This window comes from Perognathus longimembris, chromosome 2, assembly GCF_023159225.1.
Source record: "Perognathus longimembris pacificus isolate PPM17 chromosome 2, ASM2315922v1, whole genome shotgun sequence".
NCBI lineage: Eukaryota > Metazoa > Chordata > Mammalia > Rodentia > Heteromyidae > Perognathus > Perognathus longimembris.
In genome coordinates, this window is record NC_063162.1 from 72,329,621 (window position 1) to 72,350,705 (window position 21,085).

At 42.9% G+C, this 21,085-nt stretch overlaps 1 protein-coding gene across 2 annotated transcripts in view; it reads left to right on the top strand.

The window, feature by feature from the left end:
* Elmo1 (engulfment and cell motility 1) overlaps positions 1-20,440 on the top strand; it is a 438,867-nt gene extending 418,427 nt beyond the window's left edge. For both annotated transcript variants that reach the window (XM_048339446.1, XM_048339445.1), the window contains exons 21-23: positions 2,858-2,940; positions 11,756-11,833; positions 19,100-20,440. In XM_048339446.1, coding sequence (XP_048195403.1) covers positions 2,858-2,940; positions 11,756-11,833; positions 19,100-19,300 — 362 coding nt within the window. In that variant the 3' untranslated portion in view covers positions 19,301-20,440. The remainder of the gene's footprint in view (positions 1-2,857; positions 2,941-11,755; positions 11,834-19,099) is intronic.
* Positions 20,441-21,085: the final 645 nt, after the last annotated feature.

Genomic DNA, 21,085 nt, shown 5'->3' on the forward strand with positions numbered 1-21,085 from the left:
AACTTTTTTTTTTATTGCTCTGTTCATTCCACAGGATGACTTTTTAAACCCAAGCAGTAACTTACTATTTATACATTGTAGACACTTTCTTCAGTTCATTGACAATGTAACATACCATAACAAAGGGCTTTGTACAATGTATTTGTGATTCAGACTCCATGAAAATCTTGAGGATTTTGTTTTTTGAACTGGCATGGAATTAATGTTTTTTTTCTAACTCACTTCAATGACTCCTTTGAACATTTAACCAACTTCCCCAAATATCCACATGTGCCCTGATGCCAGGATGATTAGGCGGCTAAATCAGACACGCGGAAAACAAGGCCAGTTCTTGGTTATGAAAATGGACTTGAGGAGGACAAGTCACTCTTCATGGTCAAAGGAAGGTTCCAGAATCCTCGAGATCACCCAGCGGGGACATGGCAGAGACCTTGCTGGTGGTGAAGTTTGGGGAAGTCTCAGAGACAGATTGAGGTGATTACCCAGCATTTCCAGGTTCTGGTCTCTGTTACAGCAGGGATTCAGACATGAGATGAAGTGATAAAGTAGTAGGAAATTTCATGACAGAGCACTTATGAGGGAATCTGGACTTCGAGAGAGAGTTGCGTCGTGTGGGGCTTGGGGTAACTTTTCTTATGGACAAACTTTATTCAGGACTTGAGGTTAGGAAAAAGGCAAGGAATTCCAGTAAAGTGTTCAGGCTTTCCTGGAATAGAGTTTACTTTAATTTTTAAAAATCTTTATAGGGTTGTTTTATGTGTGCTGGCATTAGATGCATGATGGGAGCTGCTAATAATAGGGACATGTCATCATAACAAAGTGGTCCTTTCAGTAAGCCATGCTGGTCCCAGCTGGTTTGGGGCAGTCTTATTCTTTTTACAGTTGGAGCAGCCACCTGATGTCCAGCCTATAATGGCTTGGTGTCTAGCCACTGTGTACTCTGCCTCTTTCTTCTCTATGCTTAGCCAGCATAGAGAAACAGAAAAGACATTCAAAGTAAAGGCTGCACTGCTTCATTATGCCATGGGAACAATCAACTCTGAAATCTCCGTGTCTCAGCACACCAAAAGCTTCTTTCTTACTCACATTATGTAATTTATGTGGGTTGGTGAAGGACTGTGCCACACAGCCACTCAGGGACACAGGCCAGGGGCAGCTTTGCTACCCATGGCTGTACCATCTGGATAGAACATGGAAAACAGAATGGAGGACAAGGGCTTTTCACTGCCTCAGCCTAGAAAAGAAGCACTTCCTCTTATATGTCATAGGCTAAAATGTGTCACATGACTTCATCTAACTTAAAAGGTTCCTGGGAAGTGTAGTCTCTCTTACGACCACAGGAGAGAAAAGCCAAATACTAGTGAGTACAAGTAATATGATCTGCCTAGAGTCAGGGTCTCAAGTTCAAGGAGCAGATGAGGTCAGGAGGACAGCATCACACCCTCACTCGTCTTAGAGGCTCCATCCCTGAGCTCCAGGGATGTGAATTTAAATCTTTAAATCTTTAGGGTACCAGGAAAGTGTTACTTTTCGAGAATGTGTCTGCTCTAGTGTTTTAGCATTCCATAAATTCTCCAGTTTTATCTTTGACTATCAATCCTGTGGACATTTTGTTGTTGTTGTTTCTTCTGTTGGTCGTAGAGCTTGAACTCTGGGCCTGGGCACTGTTCCTGAGCTCTTCAGCTCAAGATTAGCACTCTACCACTTGAGCCACAATGCCACTTCTGGCTTTCTGGTGGTTTATATTGGTGGTAAGAGTCTCACAGACTTTCTTGCTGTGGATGGCTTTAAACCCTTATCCATAGATCTCAGCCTCCTGAGTAGCTAGGATTATAGGTGTGAGCCACCAGTTCCCAGCCTATGAACAATTTCTTTAATAAAAGTAGGCAAGCTTTAACTATGAAGTTCTTTATTTACTTCATCATTAAAGAGGTCTAAAAAATTGATTCCTAAGCGATCCTAAATTCCTATATTTGGTAATGGCCAAGCCAGTTCACTTGTTTCCCTGGCTCATGATTGCTTGATAGACAGAGGGTTTATGGAAGCAAAGAGGTAAGGCTGAACCATTTTGTTTTGTTTTTCTTTGAATCAAGGCTCCTAACCACTCTACTGCTTTTTCTCTTGGTCTATATGTTTTAAAAGTTTTCAACTTTATAAATATCTTTTCTTAACAGTGGTCCATTTGGTGAATAAAGCATGATAACATTGTTCTATTTAACTGTTTTATTTTCAGAATTCCCTATCAGGAAGGAAGGCTGCCTTCATTTAATTGAGTTTCATTTCATTATAAACTAAGTGTCCAGATGAAGCACACCCTACAGAATTGTGAGAACAGGGAGACACTGGGGAATTCAAGTTCACAACTGTTTAGAGTTGGATAACACTTATGAGACAGGACTTCTTTCCCAGGGCCTTCCACTGTATCTGTGTAGAAGCAGGAGATGCCAACATGTGAAAAGCACGTGGCCCTGACACACAGCAGCCTGTAGGCAGGACAGCTCTGGTGCCACCATCACTATTACAACCACTGCTGTCCCACAGTTCTAGGATTTGACATCCTTGTTTTAGTGAAACAAATGCTCCTTGTGGAAATAGCTGTTCTTCCAGGGATGCTTTGGGCTGAAATGTAAGGATGTGCCTATATTCGGTTTGCAGTCCTGGAACACTGCCTTGATTCCCTTCTTCCTTTCACCTCTCATCTTTTTTCCCTTTTTTTTGCAGTAGTTCCTAGGAATGGCAGCCATGGTAGGAGACTCTGTGCTTTTAGACCTGCTTTTTTAAGGTTGTTGTTTTTTAAATTATTGACATAAAAGTTTTCAGTGGTGTCACAGGTTTCCTTGTCTTTTATTCTTTGCAGTACCAGTGGCTGATATCAAAGCTGTGGTGACTGGAAAGGACTGCCCTCATATGAAGGAGAAAGGTGCCCTTAAACAAAACAAGGTATGACTCCCAAGTGATCACAAATAGCTTTGTCTGCACAGTGCAGTCAGCAACTGTGATAGACCTAGCCCTCCGTGTGTGTGTGTGTGTGTGTGTGTGTGTGTGTGTGTGTGTGTGTGTGATGGAGAGTTGTGACTTGTATATTGAGCCCTCCTTCCTCTTCTGATTCATTTAATGTCTCTTTTCCTTATTCCTTTTCTAACTGACCATGCTTCTAGTTTCTACCATCTCTTTCCTTCATTGACTTCTGTTTCCAACCCCCAGGAATTGCCACAGCTCTTTTCACCCTGTCATCTCCCAAGTGTCCTCAACACTCCTCTCCCCAAAATCACCACACGGTAGCTTCATTGGAATTTCACTGAAGCCTGAGACAGGTTAGGGCAGCTGACTCCGAGGAAACGTGAAGGATTTAATTTCCTTTAGTAGGGTGGGAAAGTAGGTGGTGAAATATCTCAAACACACCTGAAAGGAGTTATCAAATATTCAAATATTCCCATCCCTTCCTAGTTACCAACTAGTTGTCCCCATGATGATCTCCTTTATAGAGGGTAGAGAGAACATTTTCCCTTTCTTCTGGTTTGAAGGTATTTGCCTTTAAAGAGCCCATCAGGGAAGTTAGTTCTATGCTTTTATCTTTTGGCTTTTTATGAAATATACCATCCATGAACAGATATACCCAGATATAGCCAGGCATTTTGGTGCATACCTTTAATCTCAGCACTTAGGGGACCAAGAATAAAGTTGAGAGTTAGAGGGCTACCTTAGATACCTAGTGAATTTGAGGATAGCCAGGACCACAAAGGAAGACCCTGTCTCAGAAAGAAGAAAGAAAGAAAGAGAGAGAGAGAGAGAGAGAGAGAGAGAGAGAGAGAGAAAGGAGAATGAGAAAAGAAAAACAAGTATTTACATTTATGTGGCTCCTCCAGATACCTCAATGCCAAAAATGTCTAATGGATTAATACATTTCTTTCCTGCATCAATATTTAAGGGAAATACAAAAATGATGAACATCCTACTTATCGATCAGGATAGAAATAAATAGTCCCTGTTCTGTAATTCCTAATGCTGTAAAATAAGGGGGGATTAAGGTCTTCGCAGCGTGTCCACCTACACTTGAGGGGAAACAGGATACTGTGAAAGCATTGCTGAGTGTAATGGGAAGGGTGTGGCCATGGAAGCAGTCAGCAGGTGTTTGCTTCCTAAGTCGGGTAAGTATAATTGAAGTCAGTTGCGTTCCTGGGCTTCAGGGGCAAGCCTAATGAGGCTGGGGCACGTTGGAGAGGCTGGGGCTGTAGGTTTTCTGTTGTACCTACCAGAGTTTCCATATCTCTTCTCCATGCTGTGGGGAGACATTGGATTTCCAGGAACATCCTTCATGGGTTGCTTTCATGGTTTGCCGCTGTGGGGCTGGCTGTCCCTAGTGTCAGGTGTTTCCTCACAGTCAGCTCTGGCTGAGATGTCCTGGCTGTGTAGCACACAGCTGAGCAGGAAGCAATGTGGGGAAATTGACATCCACTGGAAGGTCACCTGGGGAAGGCCTGGACCAGCAGAGCAACCTGCCAGGACTTCAGCCCCTGCCTAGAAAGAGCTTGAGCGCTTTCACTCCCATCTTTAGGGTGGGAAGAAGCTGAGTGAAGTGAGAGCCAACATCTATCTTTAGACCTAGCAGAGAACTGAAAATTCAGCTGGAACCCTCACCTGGAATGCAGAGAGTACAGTCATCAAGAAAGTCACAACCGGTGGCTCACACCTGTATTCCTAGCTGCTCAGGAGGCTGAGATTGGAGGATCGCACTTCAAAGCCAGATAGGGCAGGAAAGTCTATGAGACTCTTATCTCCAATTAACTGCCCAAAAGGCTGGAGGTAGTTATGGTTTAAGTAGTAGAGCACCAGCCTTGAGCAGATAAAGCTCAAGGACAATGCCCAGGCCCTGAGACTCTAAGACCAGCACCGAGAGAAAGAGAAAAAGAGAATCACAACCTGGGACAGAAAACACCAAGGCCCTAAACAGCATGAACACCTATGGCATGTTTATGGACACATGTCAATATGCCAGAACCTTCTTCAGAACAACAAAATCCTATTCCCCAGCCTTTATCCCAACTCAAGAAAGGAGTCCCTCAGAGTACAGTCCCTTCTTAGCATCTGTGTGTCAGCTGTGGGGTTGCTAGTAAGGGACACATTGTGAGCCATGATCTGGGGGGAAAAGCCAAAGCCAATGAAGGAGACAAAGGATGCTATGAGAAGTTGCTGGCTCAAATAGCTACAGCAACCATGAAAAACAGTTGCATTCTTTGCCAGATTATCATAAATTTTCATTCTGAAGGTCTGTTTATATCACTTTCTATTGCCTGAAATAATGTGTCTAGATTGCATCAAAAAATTTGAGGCATGTAAAAGAAAAAGAAGAGGAGCAGGAGGAAGAAGAAGAGCTAGAAGAGGAAGAGGAGGAAAACAAAATAGAAACCAAAACAATGGCCAAGTACCAGTTGGCTGAAATCTGAGGATCAAGATTCAAGCCAATCAGACAAGTCTGTGGAACTTTCTCTCTCCTCCTCTGCCTCCTCCTCCTCCTCCTTCTTTTCTTTTTTTTCCTGTCCTGGGGCTTGAACTCAGGGCCTGGGCACTGTGCCTGAGCTTCTTTCACTCAAGGCTAGCACTCTACCACTTAAGCCACAGCACCACTTCTGGCCTTTTCTGTTTATGTGGAATCAAACTCAGGGCTTCATGTGTGCTAGGCAAGCACTCTACCACTAAGCCACATTTCCTAGACCATGTGAGACTCTTTCTCCAATCATCCACCAAAGAGCTAAAAGTGGAGCTGTGGCTTCAGTAATGGAGCACCAGCCTAAGGGATGGCACGCAGGCCCTGAGTTCAAGCCGTAGTATCAACATTAAAAAAAAAAAAAAAAAGCAATCATCAGAGCCAGGTTCCCATACAATACAGATGTTATCAGGCATGGAATTTAAAATAACTGAAATTCAAAGTGCTATCGGCTCTCATGGAAAAAACAGACATGCAAGAATTGGTTCACTGTGGGAAAATTTGGATCTATATAAAGAAAGGAAGAGAAATGAAGATAAAATAAAAATGCCAGTTGCTTAATCCCTCTAAAAGGTTACTGCCACTTGTTGAAGGTCACAGCAGGGTATTGGATATTTAAAGCATATGAAAAAGTGAAGTGAATGATAGCAAAGTTATAAGATGATAGGAAAAGAGGATTGTATACACAATTATTTTGAAAAGCTATAAGAAAACAAAGACAAAACAGAAAAGAGGTACCAAGACAGTCATATTAATCTAACTATATCAATAATTACCTTAAATGTAAGTGGCCTAAAATATTGAAAATATAAGTGTTCAAACTGATTTTAAAAAGAAAAACAAGACCTACAACTTTGTTGTTTATAAGAAACCCACCTTAAATATAAGACTAAGATAAGTTAAAAATACTAGAGTAGGGCTGGGGATATAGCCTAGTGGCAAGAGTGCCTGCCTCGGATACACGAGGCCCTAGGTTCGATTCCCCAGCACCACATATACAGAAAAAGGCCAGAAGCGGCGCTGTGGCTCAAGTGGCAGAGTGCTAGCCTTGAGCGGGAAGAAGCCAGGGACAGTGCTCAGTGCTCAGGCCCTGAGTCCAAGCCCCAGGACTGGCCAAAAAAAAAAAAAAATACTAGAGTAAAAAAAAGTTAAGACAAATAAGAATACAACACAAAGAAAATTATCAATAGGTCTGAGAAATTATAACAGCCTTACACCTGTATGAACTTAACAAGAAGACCTCAAAATACATGAGTCTTGAAGCTGATAGAATTGAAAAGAGAAATAAGACAAATCCATTTTAATATTGGAGATGCTGACATTTTTCTCTCAGTAATCAATGTATCAGGTAGGCAGAAAATCAACAAGAAGATTGATGACTTGAAGAGCACCATCGATCCATTTGATCTAATTGACACTAATAGAATAATCCACCCAATGGCCAGCAGAATACACGCTCTTCTCAAACTCACAGGAAAGGTTACAGGAATTTTAAGGCAAAAGCTCACTCTGGGATCTCCAAGAGACCAGCCTCAGCCACTCATTCATCCCAGCAGACCAGATAGACAAATACTGGCTAAGGCAAAGAAAGGAGATTTCATTAATGTTGTGTTGGGAGGGTCAGTGGCCCAAGACCGTCTTTGAGGGGCAAAAGGGAAGACTTCAGAGGTTTTAGCAAAAAGAGAAGCAAATGAAGAGCTTGAGCTACACACAGAAGACAGGATGTATCTCCATCAGGCCACTGATGGACTAGTGTTATCTCAATTCTGATTGTACGAGGGGTTCTGGAGAAGTTGCTGCCACTGCACCATTTGAGGGGAGCAGTCTGGTCCTTAGGAGATGATTACTCCTGCTCTCCTGTGCAGTCTCACCATCATGGATAATTGCCCTCTCATCTGGGGTGCGATTTGTCCAGAAAGGATTGCAATTACTCTGGAGGGTGGCAGTCCCTTTTTCTAAAGATGTGTATTGATTGGTTCTATCATTCTTGAAAATGCAGAATAACTACAGAAGAGAGTGGCTCCAGAGGAAAAAGTCAACGAGGTAAAAATAAAGCCAGGGAGGACAAAATGGGCTCAGGTAGGCCAGTGCCCAGTGTGCTTTGTCATAAGTATCACCAAGACAGACCATATAGTGAGCCATAAAATATGTCTTAAATTAATAATAACAGTCCTACTAAGCATGTCTCAGGTTGCATAGAAAGTCAACATCAATAGCAGAAAAGGTAGCTGAAAAAGAAAAAAAAAATCTCAAGAAATAGTTGGAAATTTAACTACAAACTTCCAAGCTGTGGACAGTGAATGGTGAGAATGGCTGGTGGGACCTCATCTCCTAGGCCTCAGAATTGAACCTAATTTAGAGAGGTTGGGACAACAGGAAAGTTCAGGGTTCTTCACACAAAGAAAACTTCCCACTGAATACTTGAAAAGAATGGTGCTAGGTGGATGGGAATTCAACCAGAAGATTCTGCTTTTTGAGTGCTAAGGAGTCTAGATTCAATTCGGAAATGCAGAAAATCAGATAAAACACCAGAGCAGCTGTGTTTTAATTTGGACGTTCTTGGTTCTCGTCTCCCTGGATCTGGGATTATAGTTAGATAGTCATTGTATAATCACCAGAGGGATTTGAACTCATTCGGATAGGAGTATGTTTGCTTCAAGTGAAGCTGGCACCTTCCAATGTGCCAGAACCAAGCTTTTGTTTCTCTAGTGTGATTCTCAAGCCTAAATAGAAGCAAGATTCTACTAGAAGCTTGATATCTTGGCATCAGCTTCAAACTGCTGATCTTCTCCAAAAGCCCTTTTATTTAGATTAGTCAGATGTTCTCCAGTCATCATTCATTTATTCAGTATCTGTATTGGAATCAAAAGATAAATACAGCCTAGCCCCTGGCCCTGGGTATCAAACAGATGAGATTTGCAAGTAAATGTGCAATTACAGATTCATCACCTCAGCCAGAACACATAAACAAACAAAGAGATAGCCGAGTGGAGTGCATGCAGCTCATAGAAGAAATGACACCTGAACTAGGTTTTGAAAGGCATTGATTGGCCAGGTGGGGAGGCAAGGGAAAGGCATTTTAGATGGAGAGAACTGCATGAAGAGACCTTTCCACATGGGGAAGAATGCTCTCTGATTGGGAAACATACAGGGACAGGCTGGAGAAGTGTTAGCTGCTATTACTGTTAAGATAGATGGGAGCCAGAACCATATAGCTGCCTGATAAAGACAGTCTCTTCTATTCCATGCTACATGAATGAGTGATTTTTTTTGTTTTGCCTTTTAAAGCAAGAATGCCCATCCTCACTTTAATTAGTTTCTAATTTAAAATAAAAACTAGGCATGGTAGTTTATGCCTGGTAATCCAAGCCACTTGGGAAGCAGTTCCAGGACAGCCAGGGCAAAAGAAGCTAGTGAGACCCCACCTCAAGGAACAAGACAGCTGTGCTTGCACATGTTATATTCCCAGCTATGTGAGAAATCTGGGGAGGAAGACTGGTCTAGGCTGGCCCAGCCCAACATCCCCTCCCCCCCCAATCAAGACTCTGTCTGAAAAATAACTAAATGCAAAAAGGACGGGAAGTATGTCTCAAGTGCTCAGTGATCTCACGGCCCTCAAATCTCCAGTACCATCAAGATAATAACAATAATAATAATTAATAGAAACTCAAATTCACAGGTATGTAAACAACAATGAGCTATAGCTAGGAAGTCTGCTACACTTACATGGCTTATTTAGTACCTACATGCATGCCAGCCCACATCCTGTATCTTCCATCAAAATGCTTGACCACGGAGATGCCCTGGGTAGATGAGGAACCATTCTCCCAGTGTTGTCTACGGAGTGCTGGGCAGAATAGCCAAATATGATTAATTATTCCAAACATTCGGCAGAGACAGCCACCCCCACATCCTGAAAATAGGTTGTGTAAACTCCTTGTACTGTTGGTCCATCTTTTGGCCAGGGGAGAATCCACACCCAAACACCTCCCTAGCCCAGTGCCATATCTCTGATCATGTGCCTTCTCCCTGCTCTTGGGACCAGAAGCTTGAGTGTGGGCCCAGAGACCCCGCCCCCCAGGAGATGGAGGGATGTTCTGTCTCTCCAGCCTCTTCCATCCCTAGAACCCCACGGATCCAGAACCTTCCTCCAGAGGGCAGGGAAGCTGGGGTGCATTAGCAGAACAGGATGGAGATAAGCTTCCCTGGGTGCATTTTTCACTGGATGAAATCCAGAGAGAGCAGAAGCCTCCAGCACCAAGCAGCCAGACTCCACAGCATGAATTGGCCTCATTAATCGGCGCTCTCAGGGTGGACGCTGTCCCACATCCACAACACCAGGCAGCTTGGACAAGTGATACCTTCTAGAGTGTTGGCCTGAAAGGTGCCATCACTCCAGGCTGTGCCGTGGAGCTGACCTCCACCAATGACTTAACACCAGCCAGCCAGGGACATCTGTAAAACCCACTAGAAGTGATATCCCACCCTTACACTGCTGTGCTCTTCCCCTTCCTCTCCCAGGTGAGGATTAGTTAAAGTGAGGATTGACGTTTCCACTTATTTCCTGTTCCCTGCCTGTGTTTATCAGGAGGTTCAGGCATGACAGTTTGGGTCCTTCGCATCCTGAGCAGTCTGTGCCACATGAGAGGGGAGTGCAAAGTCAGTGAGCTCCTTCCTTCTTCTTTCCCTTCCCTCTCTGGCCCTCTGAAGAAAAGAATGTGTCACAGGCCAACATGCTGGCACGCTGGTCCCTAGGGACTTAGACACCCAGTTGGGAGGATCGAGCTGGGCTGAGGTGGCTTTTAGCCACTGCTAGGTCATTTCCCCATGCGAAGTTGGAGCTGTCCTCCAGGGTCAGGCAGCAAGGCCTTGATGAATTCCACCTGGTACTGTTTCCAGAGGAAGAGCCTCACCTGCTGCTGCAGTGTCCCCAATCTGTAGGTCCACAGCAAAGCCATCTCTCCCTTCTCTCCCTTCTCATGTATGACTGACTTTCCACAGTGAGCAAGTCTCAGACCAGTAAAGAAAGCCTACTTTACACAACATTTCTAACTGAGCACCAAGTCCACTAACATAGGTGATCAGAACACAATGCTCGATAGCAAAACAATGTTTTGAAGTGAAATAATGACCTCTTGATCCCAGCACCTTGTCTTACTTTCATTTCACGTGCCTGCTTCTAGCCTGCCTCTGGCAGCCGTGGGGCATACCACTGCCCACTCGTCATCTTCCCCCAGAGTCTGCCCCTTCAAGGCTGATCTTCCTAATCGCCTTACTGAATGACTGGCCACCTACATTCCTCGTGGCTGCTAACTTGTAATGTCCTCTATACGCAAAGGGCAGAGAGATGTTTAGTCACTCATAATTTTCTTATGAATAACAGAATTTTAGGATTTCTGTTTAGACTGACTATCAGGAGTGGGATCCGTGGTTCTTGTTACACATTGCTTTATTGATTTTTCTTTCTTTTATTTATTTATTTATTTATTGCTAGTCCTGGGGCTTGGACTCAGGGCTTGGGCACCATCCCTGGCCTCTTTTTGCTCAAGGCTAGCATTTGACCACTTGAGCCACAGCACCACTTCTGGCTTTTTATGTTTATGTGGTGCTGAGGAATCGAACCCAGGGCTTCATCCAGGCAAGGCAAGCACTCTACCACTAAGCCAGATTCTCAACCCCACTTTATTGATTTTTTAAAAAATGATTACATGTATGTATAGCACTGTAAGACCATGACCATATTAATTATAAATTAAAAGACTCATTGTATAGGGCTGTGGAAACAAATGCCAGACTTAAAGGAGAAGGTGTGTGTGTGTGTGTGTGTGTGTGTGTGTGTGTGTGTGTGTGTGTGTGTGTGTGTGTGTATCCTCTTCACCAGGCAAGCCAGAGTGGAAGCCTAAAGAAGAAAATGAATAACAGAAAGAAATGAGGAGAGGAACCTTTTTGAACTCCCATTCTGCACCCATTCTGCAGCTCCTTAGTCTTTCCTTTGAGGGTGTCTGTTTCTGGTGGTGTGAGTGCTGGGGTGAATACACTTAGCTCTTTCTGTCCAGATCAGGAGCACTGCAGTGCTGAGCTCTGATTCTCACTCTCATCTGTCAGTGGCTCAACTCAGCTCTCTACTCCAGCGGAGACTGCAGACCCTATATTGGTACAGCACATATAAATTGAGAAACATTTTAGCATACAGAATAGAGATGAACCTGAGTGCCTGAGCCAGAGTCCTTTACCTGTAATGAATGTGGTGTTTTCTCTAATCTCTCCTAGGAGGTGCTTGAACTTGCTTTCTCTGTCTTGTATGACTCCAACTGCCAACTGAACTTCATTGCTCCTGACAAGCATGAGGTAAGGGTCTCAGGGAGGGCTAACTTATGAAAGAATATTACTTTAACTTTGGAAAAATAAACAAAAGGAAAAATAAAGCAAAGGACATCTTGTTGACTTTGAGCATGATGCAAACTTTGGAAAACTGGTAGATCCTTAAGTCCATCTTCTAGCTAGATTGCTAGTTCATGTGTGTTAGTCATCTTCCAACTATAAAAAAATACACAAGGCAACTAGTTTAGAAGAAGGAAAAGTTTGTTTAGGCTGGCAATTCCAGCAGTTTCCATGTATAATAGGCACTTAGTAAGACAGTTATGGTGGGAACAAGTAAAGGAGGGGCTGCCCACTTCATGGCAGCCAGAAATCAGAGGAGAGGGAATCAGAGAGAAAGAGACCATCATTCTAATCCTAATGTCTCCTTCAAGGCCACGCCCCCAGTGCCCTAACTTTCTTTCACTAGGCTCCACCCCTTAAAGATTTTACCACCCCTCACTTGCAGAGCAGACTGGCTAGCTGGCCTTTAACACACATCCTCCTCTGGGGGGTATTCAAGGTCCAAACCAAGAAAATAGATGCCAAATTCCTCCAATTCTGCAAAGGCAAACAACTACACCAAGAGCAAGAGGTTGCCCGGCCTGCAGCTTTCGTTTTCCCTGAATAGTTAGTCTTTGTTCTAAATTTTTTCTCAAGATAAACTAGACTCTATTCTTCAAAACACTGATGAAGTAGGTTCTCTACCAAGTTTCTTTAAAGCTATTTTAAGAGGTTTAGAGCTATCTCTGCTGCCGGAATTTTATTTCCAAGATGCTTTTATTCCTTTTTGACATCTTGTTATATGTATAATTTGTTTCTCTTCTTGAAACACCCTGTCAGCTATATTTAAAATATTTAGCATAAATCTTGGAAAATGCATTTGTAAGATAATGGAGCAGTTATGGTTGATTTAACTTTTTCTCTTGTAAACTAGAACCCTACATCGTGCTGGAAACTTTTATTTTTAGATGATACCATTCAAATTTTTGTTTTGCATGTAACCGCATAAACAGCTTTTAGACAGGAAGGGAGAATTTTAATAGAATCTGACTTTTGTTCTCCATTTCCCTGAGGAGATGCAGCTCATTTAGAAGGTATTTAGTATCTCGTTTCCACTGGTTTGAAGCTTTTGAATTAAATTGCACATCCCAAAGAAGGAGAAAAGATTAGACACAAATCTTGCATTTAGAACGGTGCTTAAATATAATTCTGTGTCACTTGACATTTAGTTTTCAGAAGGGTAAGACTTTGTCTTCATCTTCCTGAAAATAGATTTTGTGTCCTACTATTTCTGTTTTTAAATAAAATTTTGATCATGCACAGGCCAATATATTCAAGATGTATAGAGAACAGTATAGAAAGCTACTTAGCACTGTAGAACTTGGGCTGTTATTTAAATCGGTGCCAGGCTATTTTCTCCTGTGTGAACACTAATCCCACATGAGGACAAATGCTTTGCGAGAGGCAGGTCTCTATTCATTTCTACCACTTCTTACAGATGCACTGAGAAGAAAAATGTCATGCCTGTGGAGATACTTTTAATTCCTCCAAAACACTTGTGTATCCATCACCTTCATTTATTTTTGTCATCATTTCATAAAATAGAAAGTTCTGTTACAGATAATCCTTATTTATCAAAGGAAAAAGAGAGGCCAAACCGAATACTTCAACAACACAAAGGATAATACTAATTATAATTGCCCTGACCTACTTTGCAGCAGGCCAGATACAAAAGTAAATAGGTGGGTCAACAGATAGAGAGAGAATGGATCTAGCCTGTAGCTAGATCCATCCTCACTCCATCTTTCTAGAACTCTAAAACAAACCAGTACTATCCCCATTTTATGAAGAAGGAAAATGAGGCACAGAAATGTCTGGAGACTTCCCAGAGCCAATCAAGGGGTAGCTTGGACTTGAACCCTGGCAGTCTGGCTCAGAAAACTCCTTCCCATGAGACACCATCCAGTGGCAGGACTTCATGCCAGTTCACTCATTTGCATTCAGCACTGGCCAGGTCTGAACCTGTCTGGCTTCATCTGTACCTCCATCCACTCACCCTCCCATCCCCAGCTGTTACCCCTCAGATGACTTAAAAGCAAGTTTAGATACATATCTCAATAGTAGATTGCATTTTGAAACATAATTGCAATGCCATTATTATGCCTAAATTAAGCACATGGTGGTTTTTAACACCATCCAACACAGTCAGCTTTCACATTTCTCCAGTTGTCTAATTTGTGTTTTTTTTCTTGTGTACTTTGTTCAAAATAATGTCTAGGGATGTTGTATTTGGTAGGCATGCTTCTCACATAAGAGATCTCTAAATTCCTCTCTCACACGATCATTTCCATGTGGGCTTTTTCCCCCCTTGTCTGTCATTTTTTGAAGGAATCAGGTCATTACTCCTATAGCACTGTGGATGGTCTAGACTGTGCTGATTCTCACTCTGTCTTTGTTTATGGCTGCTATTTCAAGAACCTACCACAAACTCAGCTTGAGTCTTAACAATACAAATTCATCATCTTAGAATTCTGGAGGTCAAAAATCTGACGCTGGTCTCCCTGAGCAAATACCAAGATGGCAGCAGACTACATTTATTTGTTGAGGTGCCAGGGGAAGCTGTGTCCTTGCCTTGTATACCTCTAGGGTCTGCTTGACTCCTTCTCTGTCCTTGGCCTCCATTAGTCTCAGTGATGGAAGACTGAGCCCTCCCATCCATCACTCTGACCCCCTCCCTCTGTGGTCTGAGCTCCCTCTGCCTTGCACTTAGCTGACTTCTCTCTTGCTTGCACTTTTAAGAACCCCTTGGATTGCATTGGACCCAAATGGGAAATACAAAATAGTGAGTGGATGGTTTGTTTGTGGTTTGGGCCATTCTGGAGTGAACTCAGGGTCTTGTGCTCTATCGGCCCCCCTGGTAGACAGATGTTCTACCACTTGAGCCACCTCTAACAACTTTTCACATGCTATCCTGGACTGCAGTCACTGTGGATGACAGGCACGTGACATATAGCTGAAGATCTTCTCAGAGCCCAGGGAGTAGGATGTGGACATCTTTGCAAGGCAGATATTTTTCTGTCCACCCCAATTGGCAACATTATTTTGTATCTCCATCTGTTCCCACTATTTCCTATACATGAGTAATCAGAAAACTGACCAGACACAGGCTCACTTGTTAAGAAACAAAAATAGCATTTTTGACTTTGTCTTCTTGCTCCTCTTTTTTAAATGTTAGGAGACTCATGGGCTCATCCTTGCTTTAATCCTTAGATCCATCAGAGCAGAGGTAGAGAATATCCCTCCTGTACAAGGGCCCTGTAAGCCCTTGAAATAATTTCATAAGTGATAGAACAGCCACATACCCTTCACATGGTTACCTACAGCCTTCTGCCTTTGTGCAGATTTTGTGTAGCAAACAAATGATGCTATAAATATCCAATTGACGCTTGCAGAAAGAAATTTTCCATCCTGTCAGGCTACAAAAGGTTGATATACCAATTCCATCTTTCCATCCTCATATATTAGTAAATAGGTCTTTTTGACATTTGATTACATATATATATATATACATATATATATATATATACACATACATACACATACATAGTTGACAGAAAAGGTCTGGATTTCCCATTTCGAGTTTTCTAAATAATAAACATGTCTAAAAATGACCAGCATTTGACTTTAGTGTACCATTACGAAGTTGTGCCTTTAAACACATTTGTATCTCAATAGACCATAATTATTGCCTTCAGTTCAGGTCCAGGTCATCCTATCTGGGACACTAGTTCCCCCTCTAGATGTCTTGTGACCTCTAGATCTTCGATAACTTCCTGTCACTTTACTGTGACAAGATATTCCACATTCATCTTGAGTGTTCTCTCCCTTTTCTCTATGGAACCTGGTTACTTTTAATGAATAGGTAATGGTGGTTAGCAACTAGAATCTGAGCACATTTATTACCACTGGGCCATAATTTTGAGGCTTTGAGGAGAGGAGGTAGCCAGAAGTTGTGATTTTTTTTTTAAGATAAAATATATGAGTTGGTACTGATACTTTCAATTCAAATTCAGGATTTTTATTTGGAGAAGCAATTTTTTCTCAAATTTTTATTATCAAACTGATGTACAGAGAGGTTACAGATTCATACGTTAGGCATTGGATACATTTCTTGTACTGTTTGTTACCTTGTCCCTCATACCCCCCTCCCCCTCCCCCTTACCCTTTCCCCCCCTGAGGTGTTCAGTTCACTTACACCAAACAGTTTTGCAAGTATTGCTTTTGTAGTTGTTTGTCTTTTTTTTACCCTGTGTCTCTCAATTTTGGTATTCCCTTTCAATTTCCTAGTTCCAATACCAATATACACGGTTTCCAATATACTCAGATAAGATTACAGAGATAGTGTAGGTACAACCACAGGAAGGTGATACAAGAACATCATCAATAATAGAAGCTACAGATACACATGGGACATTGAAAGTAGTTACAACTGTGATATAACAATGGTCTCCATAACATGGAGTTCATTTCACTTAGCATCATCTTAGGTGTTCATAAGGGTATAGCTATTGGGCCTTGTGATGCTCTGCTATGACTTGCCTAAACCTGTACTAATTATTCCCAATAAGGGAGACCATAGAGTCCATGTTTCTTTGGGTCTGGCTCACTTCACTTAGTATAATTTTTTCCAAGTCCTTCCATTTCCTTACAAATGGGACAATGTCATTCTTTCTGATAGAGGCATAAAATTCCATTGTGTATATGTACCACATTTTCCTGATCCATTCGTCTACTGAGGGGCATCTGGGTTGGTTCCAGATTCTCGCTATGAGAAATTGTGCTGCGATGAACATTGTTGTGCTGGTGGCATTACTGTGATTTTGTTTGTAGTCTTTTGGATAGATACCCAAAAGAGGGGCTGCTGGGTCATAGGGGAGTTCTATATTTAGCCTTCTGAGGAATCTCCATACTGCTTGCCAGAGTGGCTGAACCAGTTTACATTCCCACCAACAATGAAGTAGGGTTCCCTTTTGACCACATCCCCTCCAACAATTGTTATTGTTAGTTTTCTTGATATATAACATTCTTACTGGGGTGAGATGGAATCTCAATGCTGTTTTGATTTGCATTTCTTTTATGGCCAGTGATGTAGAGCATTTTTTCATATGTCTCCTGGCCATTCTCATTTCCTCATCAGAGAAGTCTCTTTGTATGTCTTTAGCCCACTTGATGAGGGGGCTATTGGTTCTCTGCGGTTTTGTTTTGGAAGAGGGTAATTTTTTTAGTTCTGCATATATTTTAGATATGAGGCCTTTGTCTGTTGAATGTCCGGTAAAGATCTTCTCCCAGTCTATGGGCTTTCTGTTTATCTTGCGAGCTATGTCCTTTGCCATGCAGAAGCTCTGCAGTTTGATGCAGTCCCATTTGTCCAACCTTTCTTTGATTTTTAGCCTTTCTGGGTCTTTGTTAAGGAAGTTCCGTCCTGTGCCAAGGAGCCCAAGTGTTTCTCCTACTCCTTCCTTTAGTGTTTTCGGGGTGTCTGTTTTGATTTCGAGGTCTTTGATCCATTTGGAATTGATTTTGGTGCAGGGTGATATATAAGGATCTAGTTTTAGTTTGTTGCATGTGTTGAGCCAGTTTTGCCAGCACCATTTGGAGATGCAATTTTTAATGAAATGTTATGTGCCTGCTGGCTCTCAAAGGGAATGTTCCTGTGGGTTTATTCATTTGTACCAAGAAACTGACCAGGGCTCAGAAAGCTGTGTACCCAAGACAATAACCCTGGAATTCAAGGATTACCATAAAATAGTGATAAGAGCTGGGAGAGACTGACCAGAGTTTATACGTGGGTTTTCATAAAAATAATCTGGGAAGCTTTTATAAATAAAGCTCCCTGACCCCACATTGACAGAATAAGGATCTCTAGTATAGGTATCTATTTCTAACAAGGTTATTTGTGAGAAAACAGATGGATAGACATGATCAGAATCTGGCTCGGATATTCATGAGGACACTGATGCTTAGAGAAACTCCTTAGCACCCAACCTATGTTTAGATGGGTTAGGTACTTTGGCTGAGATGCCTTCACCATTGTAGAAGCAAAGCCATCAAGTTCAGCACTGCTCTCTTCAGACATGTGTCTTCAGCTATTCCCTGATACACCTCTTCACTTGAAGGCAACGGCATTGACATGCCTCATGGAAGCTTTCCATCATGCATGACTTAGGAGTTACATAATTTCATAATTCTTCCATAATTTTTCATAATTTATAAGATTTCAATGAGTGCAGAAATGACATCTGCTGTCATATTCTGTGACAGAGCCCAGGTAGCTATAATGCAATGCTAAAATAAGGTCTGGAATTGTACCTACAGTGAATAAGAGAAGGAAGACCAAACCAGCCAAGAGCAGGATGGTCACAGAGTCCTTAAAGGACTAGTGAGAGAACAAACAAGGGCAGCACTCAGCGAACAGTTTCCTGAGATTGCCAGCAGCAAGGGGCTGGCTGTCACCAGGTATCATAGTTCACTTACCAGTATGCCAGCCTGCAGGAGGGAAGCTGACAAGAACAAGGCAGGTCCTTGGATCAGTGAAGCACAGTTCCTCCTCCCCAGGAGCTCATCATCTACTAGAGAGGCAAAGGGCTGTAAGCAATCCTAGGAGGAAAGAGCCAAACTCTTAGTTTGTGGACTCTAGAAGATTTTCCAAAATGGTCAGGCACCAGAAAACAGTGGGGGATGGGGAAGGAAGGAATCCTGAGCACTGGAAACCACCCCAGTGGAACAAGTTCCCTGGAAAAGAGCCAACCCTCTGGTTCACTTTGTCTGTGCATGCTAGAAACCAAATCAGGCAGGCACGCATCAGCTAGAAGACAGCGACCTGTTATTGTCATCAGAAAGAAGCAGGGTTAGTCTGCCTCTGAGTGCAGGACTACTGAGATACATATATCAATGGCTTAAAGCCAGGGGTTCACCTGTGGCTGTAGCAATATTACAATTCCAAGTCACAAGGAACCCAAATCCCTCAGAATTAGGTTGGCTGAGTTCAAATCTCTCTGTGCTCACTAACACAGTCCATGCCTTGGTTCTCTGTAGTTTGTCAAACAAAGACGATAACCGAAGTGTGGATGTTATAGAGCGTCTATGCACGTAAACGACAATGTAGGCAAAGTGCACGGTGAGCAGTGACTCACTGCACAACTGTGCGTGTCATGGTCATGAATGATGTGCTCTGTTGCCTTCTTTCCTGCCCAGTACTGCATCTGGACAGATGGGCTGAATGCACTGCTTGGGAAAGACATGATGAGCGAGCTCACACGGAATGACCTGGACACCTTGCTCAGCATGGAGATCAAGCTTCGCCTTCTGGACCTGGAAAACATCCAGATCCCTGATGCGCCTCCACCCATCCCCAAGGAGCCCAGCAACTATGACTTCGTCTACGACTGTAACTGAAGTGGCCGGGCTCGACACATGCCTCCAGACTGGAAGTCGGAAGCCTAGCAGGAGAGATGAAGGAAACACACCCATCCCTTGGCATCATGTTTCAGTAGAGAGAAGCTGCAGATCGACTCTTCCTTTGGCCTCAACTCTAGCTCAAGCTTTTCCAACCTTTCTTGGCACCTTGTCCACTCTTAGAATCTGTTTTCAGACTCACTGATTTGGGTTCTGGTTCACAACAGTTCACTGGTGGGACAGAGTAAAAACCACCACTCATAAGAAAGCCAGAGGGCCTTTCCCTCCTCAGCTGTGGTGGGCAGGACCCTCCTTGCCAAGTAAGAAAACAGTAAAAGCCACCCCAGAATTTTCCCACCAAACCAAGGACCATGTCTAAAAGAAATAGGCCAGCTACCCAATCAGAAAACCAAATGCCACATATTCCTTCCCCCTCTTTCTAGTGGCAACGCAATACCACCAGTTCTAGTTCAGTTGAGATCTGCTTTCAGACCTCCTCCTGACCTCCCTCTCCCCTGCCTTGGCCTTGCCCTGGTCCTCTCTGGTCTCAATAACAGTGACGATAACCTCATCATAGTCTTGGCCAGCATCGGGCCTCCCACACAGGAGCCCATGCCTGCACTGTGTCTGCACTGTGACCTCGCCCTATTCCCACCACGCTAGCTAGTCTTGGGCTTCCTCTCCCTGCCCCAGCCCAGACCTGCCTTCATCTCCACACATGCTACCAGCCTCTTAGCACAAAGCACAAATGAAATCAGTAGTCATGCTTCATCTCTAATAGACTAAACCTAAATGCCTCTGTGACAGGCAGTTGCTACCCAAGGGTTTGGTGTCACCTCACTCCTGTTGCAACCCAGGTTCCACAGGATGGTCAAGCCGTCAGACATCCAAGTTTACATCGTTGTAATTATTATAGGTATTTACAATTTGCAAGGGTTTGGGGTTGTTTTTTCTTTTGCTTTTTTTTTTGTATAAAAGAGTCTAACATTTTTTTGCCAAACAGAGATATATTTAATGAAAAGAAGAGATACATAAATGTGTGTACGTTCCAGGTTTTTTTTTTAATTATTTTAATCCCAAACATCTTTCTGGAAATAACATTCCCTTAAACATGCTGTGGAATAAAGTTAACTGTGATGAGTTGGTGAACTGGTGTTTTGATTTGGTAACTAGGCTTTTGGCTGTTCTGACTTTAGCATCACTTGGGAAGTTGTTCAGAAATGCCAAATCCAAAAGCCCACCCCTCTGAGCCTGGAAGTTCGTATGCATGCTGGTTTGGGGTACACTGTTCTAGAAAACTCTCAACCTTTGGGAGGTCATGTCCTCAATGCTCCTCAGTGAAATCCACTTCTTAGAGGACCATCTGAACTCATGTAGAGCTGCTGCTCCTGGACCATAACCTTTTTGGTTGTATCTTTCTTCCTACCATTATAAAACGTATAGAAGTGGTCCAGTGAGATATATTTTAACTTGGAGATGAGTGCATTTAGTAATGGGGGAAAATGTGATCTCATGGACCTGGAAATAATGAAGCCAGAACTAAATAAATCCAGCTGTGATTGAATATATTGTAGACTAGAGCCCGGTAAAGGCTTTTTCTTGGGAGGCATCATCTGGATCGTAAACTCTGAGAGCTAGAGAGGAGGATGGAAGGGACCAAACAGAGCTCCGTGGTACCCACCAAACACTGTGATCTCACAGCACAGCTGATAGATGCATGCTGATGGCTGCATTTTCCTGCCGGGACAATGTGTAGTTACAGATTGAACTGATTTGAGATGACAT